The sequence below is a fragment of the Mastomys coucha genome, unplaced genomic scaffold (assembly GCF_008632895.1).
Source record: "Mastomys coucha isolate ucsf_1 unplaced genomic scaffold, UCSF_Mcou_1 pScaffold16, whole genome shotgun sequence".
Classification (NCBI taxonomy): domain Eukaryota; kingdom Metazoa; phylum Chordata; class Mammalia; order Rodentia; family Muridae; genus Mastomys; species Mastomys coucha.
In genome coordinates this window covers 15,885,844-15,899,479 of record NW_022196898.1, presented here as the reverse complement: position 1 = coordinate 15,899,479, position 13,636 = coordinate 15,885,844, and the positions used below count along the sequence as shown (strand labels likewise).

The following is a 13,636-nucleotide window of genomic DNA, read 5'->3' as shown; positions in this document are numbered from 1 at the left end:
CTGTCTGTATGCAGTGAGGTATGGTTGTCTATATGCAGTGAGGTGTGGCTGTCTGTATGCAGTGAGGTGTGGCTGTCTGTATGCAGTGAGGTGTGGCTGTCTATATGCAGTGAGGTGTGGCTGTCTATATGCAGTGAGGTATAGTTGTTTTATGCAGTGAGGTATGGTTGTCTATATGCAGTGAGATATGGCTATATGCAGTGAGGTGTGGCTGTCTATATGCAGTGAGATATGGTTGTCTGTATGCAGTGAGGTGTGGCTGTCTATATGCAGTGAGGTATTTCAAGATGGGAAAAACACAAAACCAGGAGCTCCTACACCTGAATGGAAGTCAGTGTGCCCAAGGATTAGCAGCTACGCAGACATTTCTGTCTACTCATTCTTTCCACAATGTTACAAAGCCAAGGTTGAGGTAGAAAGAAAGAAGAGCAACCACAGATGTCAGGGAGATGCTTCTGAGGCAACCAAGTCACTGGTGACAATCTTTGTGAATAAGTCAATCAGTTATTCAAAAAGTTCACTCCTTCCTTGTTAGCCTGACTGACTTCTCACAGGGGGCTCTTATGCCTGCTTGGGCACTGGCCTCAGAGTGCTATGGTTGCTCGCCCTTGCCCACAGCTGTGTCAACAGTGCTTTGTGAACTACCCTCAATTGCCCAGCTTCCTGGATTGTACTCCGCCTCCTGCTGGGGCCCTGCAGGACATACAGCAGATCTCACCTGGGACCCGCCAGGCTCTCTGTAGTGCTTGTTGCCACCTCCTCAGCCCTAGGCCCCTTGCCAGACTTTTAATGGGGCAAAGTCTTGAGTTGGGTTTACTTCCTCAGCCCTCAGCCCAGGACTTTTTTCCCAAGCAAATGCTTTGGAACTCGCTTCTGAGTCTCTGAGTCTTCAATCTCTTTAGGCTCTTTCGTGTTGTACACACACACACACAACCTTTCTGCACTTTCTGGAGAATTCTCCCCACTTCTTTAGCAAGCCCCAACTCTCCTGCCATCTCTTCTCTGCTAACAGCAGGATTTCCTCTTGGGTGCTGGAGCACATGGCTACCCTTCTCTGACTCACGAACCTCTGTTGAGCCATGCAGGTTTCTAAGGATCCTATACCGTAACTTAAGCTCCCTGGAAGACAGGTTCTAAAAACCCCTCACACGGAGCGTGCCTCACACCTTCTCTGCGCTCAGAAGCTTGTGTGAGCTGAATGGATGGTTAATGGACAGACAAACCCTCTTTGTTGCTTCGTTCATTCCTCCAGCTGGAGAGCGTCTCATCTGCCGCTGATCACTGTTATTTGTTCCATTCTTATTCACAACCTCGTGTGAGTAAATAGAACCTCCAGGATTTGTTTCTTATTTTATTTTCCATCTTGAATTACAAAAGCGGTTAGTGATAACATATAAGTATTTGAATTCACATTCCGAAAAAAAAAATGTTTTAGTTGGTAAGCATTATAATACTTGGGATTTTAAAGTACACTAAAAATGTCAACATATTACTGTCATTTCAGCCTGTTGGTAATTAAAGGAAAAAGAATAGAATAGACCCAGATTGGTATACATTGCCCTACCCAAATTGTGTGCTTTGGGCAAAGTAGTGTGTTAACTAGAAAGTGGGAGTCTTGAATATCCCCGGCGTTTCGCAAGCACAATTCATCCTATTTTTCAATGTCTTAGTTTGCAATAGAATTTGACAATCTTTAGAAAAAGTAATTTAACATTTTGGCTATAAAGACACAGTATTATTATATTAAACTTGTTTATAGGAAAATTCTGTGGGTGAAAAACATTAAAATGATGTGTGTCCCATAATGCATAAACCATGAACAAACTGTAAACAAAAATGTCTGCCAGACGTGAGTTAGCATCTGGAAAAATACTTTAAACCCCACCCTCCCGCTCTTCCCCCTCCCGCTCTTTCTCTTCTTTCTTCTTTCTCTTGATTACTTGGCTCTTACTAAATTCTCTGATTGATTTTTGATGCCTAAATTTGGTTTTTACCATTCTGCTTTTTTAAGGGTTTGCTAACATTTCCTTCCCAAAATCCTTTCCATGGACTTTCTCTCTGAGATAATTTTCATGAGGCTACGGTGAGACCTTGAGAGAGCAGCAGATTTCTGAAGGAACTCTTGGTTCCTGATAGACCCGTAGCTCTAGGTCGTCCCTCTCTCAGGTTTCATGGGTGTCATACCTCATTCACTCTGTGTCTCTAATGGCTCCTCTCTCTCAGCAGAGTTGCCAATGCAGGAACCTTCTATCAAATAGGTCCTTCGGGTAAACCATTTGGTTCTACCTCAAGAAGAAATACAGTAGCAAACCCTACCAATCCACGTGCTTACATATTAATTAAAAGACACAGAGAAGAAAAACGCACTGTTATTACAAACTTTGCATGAAGTCATTTTCATTTGGGAGGGGAGTTGATGTTTTGTTGTGGACTCTTTTTCCTTTTGGACCTTCTCTTCCCACCCTGGGAACTGGGCAGCCCAGTGTGTAGGTGTGTTGGGTGTGGAACAGCACAAAAGAAGCAACCACTGTGTTTATGAAGAATTCACATTTATGAAGAGCATTATTAAGGTAACTCTCCAAGGAGATGATTCCCAATAAAAGGGAACAAAATAGTCAAACAAGATTTTTTAATGTTGATTGTCGATTATGTGACTTGAACTCCTGCTTCTCCTGTCTTCTGCCATTAGTGCTAAGCACAATGGATCTTCTGAGGAGACAAGACAGCCTCTTACCACTAAATACTCAGATCAGCCATGCCTCCAATAGCCAAGCTTTTTACTGACTACTTGAATATATGCACACCTACCATAAGCCACTCCTTATTCTAAATCCATCCCAGTCCTTACCACTACCTAATATAGGTGATGTATAATTTTTATTTTTAGCCTTTCTTTCATGTTGATAGAACAATCAGTTGGATAATCATTACACCAAAAGGGAAATGAATGTCAGATTAGCCTTCATAGACCTTTGTTCACGAAAGCCACATATTTGATTATCTTATGTTGGGCATGGTCTGTCAAGATAGCAAAGATAGATTGTGTATTCATATAGCCAAGTAGGCACTGTCCTTTTTTTAAATTCTATAGCAATGGAAAAAATAAATTTATTGTTTATAATGTGCTATGAAAACTGGGTGCAATTGAATGCCACTAAATAGGGTCCTACTCACAATGCTGTTTTCCATTGCACCTCCCGTTAAAACTTAAGACACTCTCAAAGAAATCTGACAATAAATCTTACATAGTCAGTAAGACAAATGAAATTCTGCAGTTTAACTTTTCAACCTCTAACGGAGCTTTTGATTCTGTGACAATGTGCAGTCGTTCTGTATTCTCCTCTGGTGTCTAATTAGTCTACTCATTTACACATTTATAGACTCCTTTACTACTTGCCAGGTACTGTGTGAGGTATCAGGTGTTTTAGCAGGAAACACAACAAAGTCACTCCCCAGTAAAGCTCTCCGGTAAGTGAGAGCGAAGAGCCTTCGGGAAGCAAGCACCAATAAAGAATGGTACATAAGTGACAATGGCAGACAGACATAAAGCAAGCATCATGAGCTCTGAGGACAGACAGATGAAGGCAGCTCTGTCCTGGGTTTGGGCAAAGTTTCTCAAGATAAATCTTTTGAGATGAAATAAGAAATGCCCAGAGCTGGCTAGGTGTTATCTCTGTTGTCACCTTGACACACATGAGAAGAGAGGACCTCAGTTGAGAAATTGCTTTCATTAGATTGGTCCGTGGACATACCTGTGGGATATATTCTCTTGCTTCTGAATTGATTTGGAAGGCTCCGCCCACTGTAAACCAGGTAATCCCTGGGAAGGTGGACCCAGGCTGTAGAAGAAAGGTAACTGACAAGCTGGTAATCAGTGGTCTTCTATAGTTTCTACTTCAAGTTCTGGCTGAAGCTCCTGCCCTGACTTCCTTCGGTGATAGACTGTAACCTGTAAGATGAAATAAACCCTTTCCTCCCCAAACTGCTTTCAGTCAGAGTGTTTATCACAACAGGAAAGCAAACTAAAGTGCTGAGGATGATGGAAAGGAGAAAGCACGGCTCTGTGTAGGACAGAAAATAAAACATCAGTTCAGTGTAACAGCCTTGGAGAAATGCCCTTCAGACCACTATGCGATTTGTGCTGGGGAAAAATAAAATGGCTTAAATATACTTGGTTAATGGTTAGTTGTAAGTAGTTCATGTGACATGAAGCATTAAAGTTTTGTTTTATATCCTAGATGTGGGCTAAAGTAACAAGAAAATAAGCTTATGGCATTATTAAATATTTTATGCTAAAATTTCAAATTTGGTCATTCCAGTTTAAGGAACTGGAATACTATAAACAAAGTGGTTTCAAGGCACAGAAAGCTGGCTGTCAGAATTTAAATACCACAAACCAGACTCTCTTATTATGACTTCATTCTAAAAAAGAAAGAAAAACTTGTCTCATCAAGGGGAGCTGAAGAATTGGCTCGGTAGGAAGAAGTACCCACTCTCTTCCAAAGGACCCATTCCCTATATCAGAAGGTTTTTATTCCCTACTCCAGCCTCCATGGACACTGCACTCATCTGCATGTGTGAGCACACACACACACACACACACACACACACATACACACACACACATAATTGAAAATAAAATCTTAAAAAAAGAAGCAAGTCATTTCAGGCTTTCAACCATTTCTCACCACTATGCCTGAAATGATCTTTTTAGCACAAAGCAGGAAGGTGTGAGCAAGTTGACAAGTTGTTTACTTATTATGTGTGCATGTGGTACTCGTATGTACCTGGGTGGGTCTATGTGTACCATGTACTTATAGATGCTGTCAGATGCCAGAAGAGAGCACTAGACTCCTAGAACTGGAGCTGGAGTATAGGTGCTGGGAGCCCAGCCCAGGTCCTCTGCAAGAGCAGGAAGCGTGGAGTGATCTCTCCAGCCCCTCCCTGGCCATGTTTCAGACATTCACTCCAGGATCTGGTTTATTTCATAGTTATGACTTTTGATCATGTGCCAAATCAATAACAGAAAATGAATGCTTGATCATTCTGTTTCCCTCAATAGTTGTAAACCAAGATGGCCAGCCTCTCATTGAAGGAAAACTTAAGGAGAAACAAGTGAGGTGGAAGTTCATCAAGAGGTGGAAAACGCGTTATTTTACACTGGCCGGAAACCAACTCCTGTTTCAAAAAGGGAAATCTGTGAGTTCTCTGACACATTTTTACACTTGAATTGTTTTTTCTTTACTTCAAAACCCACTACAACCCTAAAGCACACGTTTGTAAAAGCACAGTTGGGAGTCTGAGAAGCCAATACCCATGCTTTAAATATCTTACCTTATGAGTGCCTCATGCTTAAGCGTATCTTAAAATCTATTCAAATCAACTCTGCATCAGCCTGACTAGTCTTGCAATTCTTTGCTCTGTGGAAGCAACGACTCCCACTTTGGCCTAATTTGGTGTCTCTAAGCGATTAGGAAAACTCCCTGATGTGGCTGAGGGTGATGGTAAAGCTGTGTTTCCTGACTCTGTTCCCCAAGATACTAACACTGTCGAGGGATGAGGGGGAGGTGTTAAGGCAATGCCTTATTGTATAGCATTGGCTGGCCTTGAACTTAACGATGATCATCTTGCCTCTGCCTCCAGAGTGCTCCAGGGTGTGCCACCACACCAAGCACCAGTGTGTGGTGGTGGAGGTGGTGATGGAGGTGGTGATGGAGGTGGTGATAGAGGTGATATTATTGGGATGGCAGTCTCAACATGTAGCCCTGGCTGACCTCAGACTCCGAGTTCGGCCTGTTTACTTAGAACATGCCATTATCCTTTATTCTGAAAAAATCTTTAGTGTAACACAGCTTGTCCTTCCTCTGTGTTTTCGTTCTATACTGCATGGATGGATTGATGCCACCCACAGTGGTGGGGGAGGATCTCTTTTACCATTGACTCAAATGTTGGTCTCTTCTGGAAACGTATAGATGCATTCAGAAACCAGGTTCTAATGGCTGTTTGGGGACCCCTTAGCTCAGGCAACTTGACACATAGATTTTTAACCATCATATAAACTAAACTATTGTCTTGTTAATAAATTAAATGGGTTAAACACTAACAATTCTCTCTGGACAAATGCACCATGCTTTTAGATTTCTCACTGGAGATGCTATTGAAATATTTTTCTCAGTGAAAGTAAAGTATAGTACATCTGAATTATGATGAATTCTGAGAAAGTGTTTCCTTAATAAGACCTCCCTCAAAATGATTTTTGCATTTAAAAAAAATCTATTTTGTGATACTTTGAAGTTATGTATCTTTCTCAGTCTGTGCCATACAGAAGTGGCTTCTCTCTGGCTAAACATCTTTTCAAAGGGAAAGGGTGACAGCCTTTAAAGAGTTGTTGGATTTTAAAGGATTATTTTTGGCGTCAGTCCACATTGAAGCAGCTAAGTGTTTGAAATGACCATCTGAATTTCCCACAGTTACTCAAGAACTCAGGACTAGATATAAAGATGCCATGTTCCTCAGACCCTTAGTACAAACACAGAACTAGTCTATGAAACTATTTCCAAGCACTTAAATGACGGGCTATCCTCTTCTCACCAGAACTTTAAACGTGGAACTAAGTTCTAAAGAATAAGTTGTTTGGTATCTTCATCAGGGAATAACACTTTAGCGTTGTAGAAATCTGACAGAACATGGTGTCTCAATAGTGGGCAACAATATACAACAAAATACCTCTGATCACAAGGACACACTAACCCATCAGGGCTAGCAACCCTGCTGAAATCCAGCCACATCTTTGACAACTGTCTTTTAAAGAGATCAGTGAAACCTCTGCCTGAAAGGCAAACGCAGACTGTAGTACAAATTCACATTCTTATGGTGTTGACTTCCATAAGCCAGCTAGGCAACAGTTCTCTCTCTCTCTCTCTCTCTCTCTCTCTCTCTCTCTCTCTCTCTCTCTCTCTGTGTGTGTGTGTGTGTGTGTGCGTGTGTGTGTGTCCCTGTCTCTCTCTCTCTCACTTTCTCTCTCTCTCTCTCTCTCTCTCTCTCTTGCTTTCTCTCTCTCTCTCTCTGTCCCTGTCTTAATGACCTTCCTTACATTACTACAGGAACTCTCTTCTCTCCATCTGTTATGCTATATCAATTTCTGTGCTATAGTCTGGCCTCAACATAATTTATTATTAACAAATACTTAATATAAACCAAATTAGGCTAATAGAGAGTATAGTGGAGATGTCCTCAAATTTTGTCCTGTGTAACCTCTAAAAGAATTTTTGGGGAAAAAATCTATAAAATAGCTTGTAACATCTTAAATGTCATCAACACATTTATAATATTGACATTTCAAAATAAAAAATATATTTCCTCTTTAAATTTAATTTTTTAAAAAAATTTCTCTTTAAATATAATTACTAGAATAAAATAAAATTCCATAGCACATTAATTCAGTATCATGCATCTTTTTAAAAATACATTTATTAGTATCTTCAGTGGAGATATTTCCATTGCTTGCATTTCCCTTGAACTTATATTTCTTACTACCTCTCCCTAGCAATGTATTTCAGTTGTCTTGTTATTTTTAAGAGTTATTTTGTTTTTAATTATAAGTGCCTGGGTATGGGTAGGTGCCCATGGAAGCCAGAAGAGATGGAGGTACGGACAATTATGAACATCCCAGTGTGTATGTTGGGAACTGAACTCTGATCTGAACTCAGCAGGAGCAGTCCATGCCTTTAACCACCAGGACATCACTCCAGTCCTCCCTGTCATTTTTCAATATAAGAAAACCAAGTGCATAAATTAAAATGTAATTGTTTTAACTTCTGCGATCATCAACTTCTAAGTATTCATTTTTCTGATTGACTTGTCTTCTTTTAGGTTATATCATTTATGAATGCATTTCAGTATAATGCCACATTTAGTAAATAAATATTAAACATTAAATTGAAATGCTAGCCCAAAAAGATGGCTTAATGGGTAAAGTGCTTGCTTCATAAGCATAAAGACTCGAGTTTGAATCCCTAGTGTCCATGTAAAAGGCAGACACAGTGGCTCTTGTCTCTAACCAGACTGGAAAGGCTGATCTCAGAGGCTTCCTGATCAATCAGTCTAGCCAAAATGATGAGCTTAGGCCAGTGAGAAACTGTCTCAAAAAATAATGTGGAGAGAGTTAAGAGGAAGGCATGTGATGTTGACCTCTGACTTCTACATATGCACACACATGTACACACATGCAGATGTGGGGGGGCAAATGCTATCTATTAATAAAATTGATATAGAAAAGTTACGTTGGCCTGGTGGTGGTGGCGCACGCCTTTAATCCCAGCACTTGGGAGGCAGAGGCAGGCGGATTTCTGAGTTCGAGACCAGCCTGGTCTACAGAGTGAGTTCCAGGACAGCCAGGGCTATACAAAGAAATCCTGTCTCAAAAAAAGAAAAGAAAAGAAAAGTTATGTTGTCTTGATATGACAATACTTCGCTAACATCGCTATGTTGAATTGGGGAGGGGGGTGATGTTCAGTGTTCCTGAGGCTTTTCCAAGATGGCCATACACTCTAGAAAGTTTGTGCTGAGTGAGAACAATACTTTTCCATTGCAAAGTAAGGGAAGATGACTGTCACAGAGGGAGTCTGGGGGTGGAAAGGAACAGCTGGTAAGATGCCCAGCCATAGGAACATTTACAGTGGACAAAATTTGTTCATTGCTTTTAGACAGTTTTAATTGTCCTAAAACTGTTCATGCTAGCCCAATCTGATGGCTCTGGTATCACAGATCCCTAAACCTCCGCTTTCCCAAAAACACAAATGTTACATCACTAAGTAATGTTTATAGACAGTGCATGTTTCTAGTGCAGAGATTCCAAGAGCTACTCAGACACTAGGTTTTCCATACCCTTTCCCAGAAGTACCCCCACAGGAAAGGCCAACACGAGGCCCCTATGGCTAGCTGAAATTTTGAGGTGAGAGTACTCAGATTTCAATGCTGCCTTGTACTCTGTTAATAGTGCTAATATAAATAGAAGGTGACAGAAGATCAAAGAACCATGAATTAAATGTTTTTTCAATTGTACTTATACTTTTCAGTAAACTGGCTATCTTGTGATGACTTATGATACTATAATAGAAGCCAAATTTTTGGCTTCTGTTGTGGTCCTAATGACTCTGTGGGCCTTAGCACCCAAAACAGAGAGGTCTCAAGCCATAGGATGTGAGAGGTCTAGGTGCTCTTGGGAAATTCCAAGAGCCAGTGGAATAGGTTGCCGCAGGAGCCAACTCATGATCTTTCCTTTCCATACCTTCCAGAAGGATGACCCTGATGATTCCCCGATAGAACTCAGCAAAGTACAGAGCGTGAAAGCTGTGGGCAAGAAACGCCGGGACCGCTCTCTCCCTCGGGCATTTGAAATATTCACAGACAATAAGACTTATGTTTTCAAAGCCAAGGATGAGAAGAATGCAGAGGAGTGGCTGCAGTGCATCAACGTGGCGCTGGCCCAGGCAAAGGAGAGGGAGAGCCGGGAAGTAACCACGTATCTGTAGGGACAGCACACCCGCTCTTATGGCCACATGATAGGCATGGCCAGTGTCAACAAAGAGGAACCTACCATGGAGCTATTGGGTTTCACTTAATACCAGGGAAACCATTATCCCTCAGGAGAGCCCAGAATGGCAGGGTTTTCAGTAAACGCCACGCCCTCAGAGCTCTTGTATTAACTCCAAGATTTCTGTCTGAAGTATATGAGAAAGAGAAGTCACCAAGTTCATATTGGAGCATGTGGACCAGGAAGAGAAAGTTACAAAAAAAAAAAAGAAAAGAAAAAGAACTTCTATAGCTATGTGATTTATGACTATAAGAAAACAGTGAATGAATTTTTAAAACAACAGATGCCTGAAAGATCCATCTTGAAGGAAAACTGTCACATTAGAAACATTTTTTTAAAAAATTAAGAAAAGTTGAACTAAGTTACACTCAAGAAAACCGTTAACTTCAGTATATTAGTTAGCTTTCTGTGGCTATGATAAAATACCCTGATGAAAATAAGGGAGAAAGGATTTGTTTTGGTTTATGGTCCCAGAGGAATGAAGGCCATTGCGGCAGGGAATACATGGCACCAGGCAGGAGAGTGTGGTAGCAGGAACAGGATGCTGGCTGATTCTTACTTAATTACACAGAGGAAGCAGTGAGGAGAAGTAGGGTGTGGTTATAAAACCACAAGACCCACCTCCGTCGATCCTACTTCCTCTACCAAGGCTCCACCCACTAAGGACGCCATAACTTTCTGAAGCAGCACTACCAATGGGACCACGCGTTCAAATATGTGAACATATAGGGGCATTAAAATTGTTTATTTAAATTACCATACTTAAACATTTATCTTCTCAACACAGAAGACAGCAGCGCACGTTACAATGATTCTTACTCCAGTTACATAATTAAATTTAGGCTCCTATGAGAGTGTAAATTGGATTTTATTGTTTAGACACGTGGTTCTATCTACTGTCCAAGGCAATAAGTACAGAGAATAAGAACAGAAAGACGCCTTTTCTTCTTTGTAAATATGCATCACCTCCCTTAAACTTGAAGATTTTTTTTAATTAAAATTCTGTGGTTTTCTTCTCTGTGTTAAGCGTTGTAGTGCCCAAATTATAAGCATTTATTGGTTTTTCCCCATTACCCTTATATAATTTTGAATTAAACTGCCATAGGCATTTAGGTGACGTCCAGTGACCCATGCCCCGTAATAATGTTCTGCCCCTTGAGTGGCGAAGGGTGGAACCCGGAGCATGCTTGTAACTTACATAATATGGCAAAGGTGATAGGATTGTCTCTCCTACAATTGTGTTACATTGCAACAGAAATTTAAAAATTAACAGAGAAATTAAGGTCCCTCAGATGTCTTTAGTAAACTGATAGATCTTGAATAGCCGAGTAATCGGCTAAGTTATTTAGAAGGGGATGAATCCGTCAGACTCTCCTGGTGAGCTTGAATAAGTTGTAGCAGCAAGGCAATGAGTGACCTGGGCCAACACCCACGTGACCCTGAAACAATAGTGAGTCTCTCAGGATCCAGCCTACCACCATCTTGTTGGCAGCCATGCGGTCCTCTACTCAGAGGACCCGGATAAGATGGACTCCTGTTGGCATAGAAAGTATGCAGTAACAATGTATCCTGCTTTAAATGCAAACCATGTGGTGATTTGTTATGCACTGATTAATTCATATAAAATCCCACTGGTAATATATCAAAGATAACTTTTTTTCTGTGAAATTGATTTATTATGTACTTTAGCACAGAAGCCTGGCAAAGTTGTCACCGCACTGACACTACTGTTAACTCACTGGCATAGGAAATGTAAAAGGGGTCATACTTAAGCAAAGAAACTTAATTCAATTTTAACAGGTAAAGTTTGAGGATATTATGAGCCACAGAAATTATTACACACTGGAAATAGAGTTCAAGAGTTCAAATTTTGGGTCCACTGCATATGTAGGTAATTGTGAAAGATACAGAATTGGTTGAATTACATAAGAAATGGGAGAATTGAAAATGACCCCTTGGAATAACAATATTTAGACAAAGGCAGGTTAGATTAGCTGATCAGTATTCAGAGATGATGTAGCCCAGGAGACATGATATTACAAAAGCTAAATTAAGAAGGATTTTCAGGATGTCAGCAATTTCAAATCCTGAAGATAGAGCTTGACTTTCATAATTAGGAAGCAATTGATGTCACTGGTAAGAACGATTTCATTGGAACAATGCAGTAAAAGTTAACTTTCGATGTGTTGTAGTAATCGACTGTTGTATTTTAATTTTTTAAAGGTGGGGTTAAGGTGAAAGAACAGAATAGATGAATGGTTTCATGTTTTGTTTTTAGGTGATGTCATCATAAGAAGGAAAACAGTTAATAAGTATAGACAAGGAAAGACAAGGTCAAGTTTGCTAAATGTGATAGAGAAGAATTTTTCAAGGTCTGTATCCAGGGGCCAGGGAAACGTCTCAATCATGAGAGAGCTTGCCTACAAACAAAAGCCCCTGAGGTCAAATTGACAACACATACATGAAAATCTCAGCATGGTTTTGGGGGCCTGTAACCCTGCCCTGGGAGTTGGAGACAAGTGGATCCCAAGAGCTCCTTGGCTATCAGGCCAGCTGAAGTAATGAACTTCTGGCTCAGTGAGAAATGCCATATGGTAGTTTGGATGAGAATGGTCCCCATAGGGTTACATATTTGACCACTTGGTCCCGAGTTGGTGAAGCTATTCGGGAAGGATTCGAAGGTGGTCTTGTTGGAGAAGGTGTGTCACTGGTGGGTGGGCTTTGGGGGTTCAAAAGCCCATAGCATTTCAAGTTAGCCACCCCACCACCCACCTCTGCCACGTGGTTATGCCTCATGATATGTGTTCTCAACTACGGCTCCAGGACGATACCTACCTACTGTCATGCTTTCTGCCATAATGGAAATATATTTATCCTCTGAAACTGTAAGTCTCCAATAAACTCTTTCTTGTATAGTTGCCTTGGTCTTGGTGTTCATTCACAGCAATAGAGAAGGAACTAAGACCCAGTCTTGAGGCAAAAAGGCAGAGAGCCACAGAGGAAGATACCTGATAGTCTGCTTTAGCCTCCACATGCATTTGCACTCACATGCTCATATGCATGCACCACACACAAAAAACACGCACACTCTGACACATATACACATACATGCACACATGCACACACATGCATGCAATCTGTAGGAGCAGCAATTTACTGAGAACCTGCTAAGCAGCAGGGACCATACCTGACCTGGAGATTCCAAAATAAAAAGACAACCTCTTTTTTTTCCCAGTACTCAACCAGATTTTTATTGAAATCAGAAGCACACACACACAATAAAGCACATGAAGAGACTGACCCTGTTGGAGGAGTTCATAGTTTTTTGCTTGTTATTATGGTGTATTTAAGGTTAATTACACCAGGAAAACAAACAAAAACAAAACAAGACAATATGCCTATTTCTTTCTCCAAGAAGTTAACATATAGTGAAGGAGACAGACACATACAATAAGCATTCAAATGCCTTATGTTTGGTGTCTTAATGAAGTTATACACACAGTCCTATGGAAACAGAGGAGAAAACATATTTAAATGCACCATATCATTGTTTCCCTGAGGCACGATAAAATAAGGTAGGCTTAATGAACTAATAGTAATGTTATGGATAAATAAAGAACAAAATATCAGGACAGGGAACCACTCTGCAAATGTAAACGAGCACACAGTTCGTTCCTGAAATGGCAAGTTAAGATGATTAGCACCATTGCAAGGTGTTGAGCAGGTTCACATTTAGAAAGACAACTTTCAAGCTAGTACAATTAATGGACTATGTATCAGTAGCTGTAACAAAGTCTGAAGGACACAGTAGCCTAGAATCAGAGTGCATAAAGTCCCAGGTTCAATCCCCAAATCAAAACTGCATAGAAACAAAACCAAAAACAAACAAAAACCATACCAAACCAGTTGGAAGGCTCCTCTAAGGTGAAGTCCTGCACTGATGTAGCAGCAGACACAGCAGAGAGAAACGGAACACTTATCTGGATATGGTTTGTGTGTTTCCCCCAAGAGTTCATATAGGAAGCTGGTTCTCAGGTAGAG

At 40.8% G+C, this 13,636-nt stretch overlaps 1 protein-coding gene across 2 annotated transcripts in view; it reads left to right on the top strand.

The window, feature by feature from the left end:
• Positions 1–12,513, top strand: part of Veph1 (ventricular zone expressed PH domain containing 1) — a 214,789-nt gene extending 202,276 nt beyond the window's left edge. For both annotated transcript variants that reach the window (XM_031374039.1, XM_031374040.1), the window contains exons 13-14: positions 5,063–5,199; positions 9,297–12,513. In XM_031374039.1, coding sequence (XP_031229899.1) covers positions 5,063–5,199; positions 9,297–9,533 — 374 coding nt within the window. In that variant the 3' untranslated portion in view covers positions 9,534–12,513. The remainder of the gene's footprint in view (positions 1–5,062; positions 5,200–9,296) is intronic.
• Positions 12,514–13,636: the final 1,123 nt, after the last annotated feature.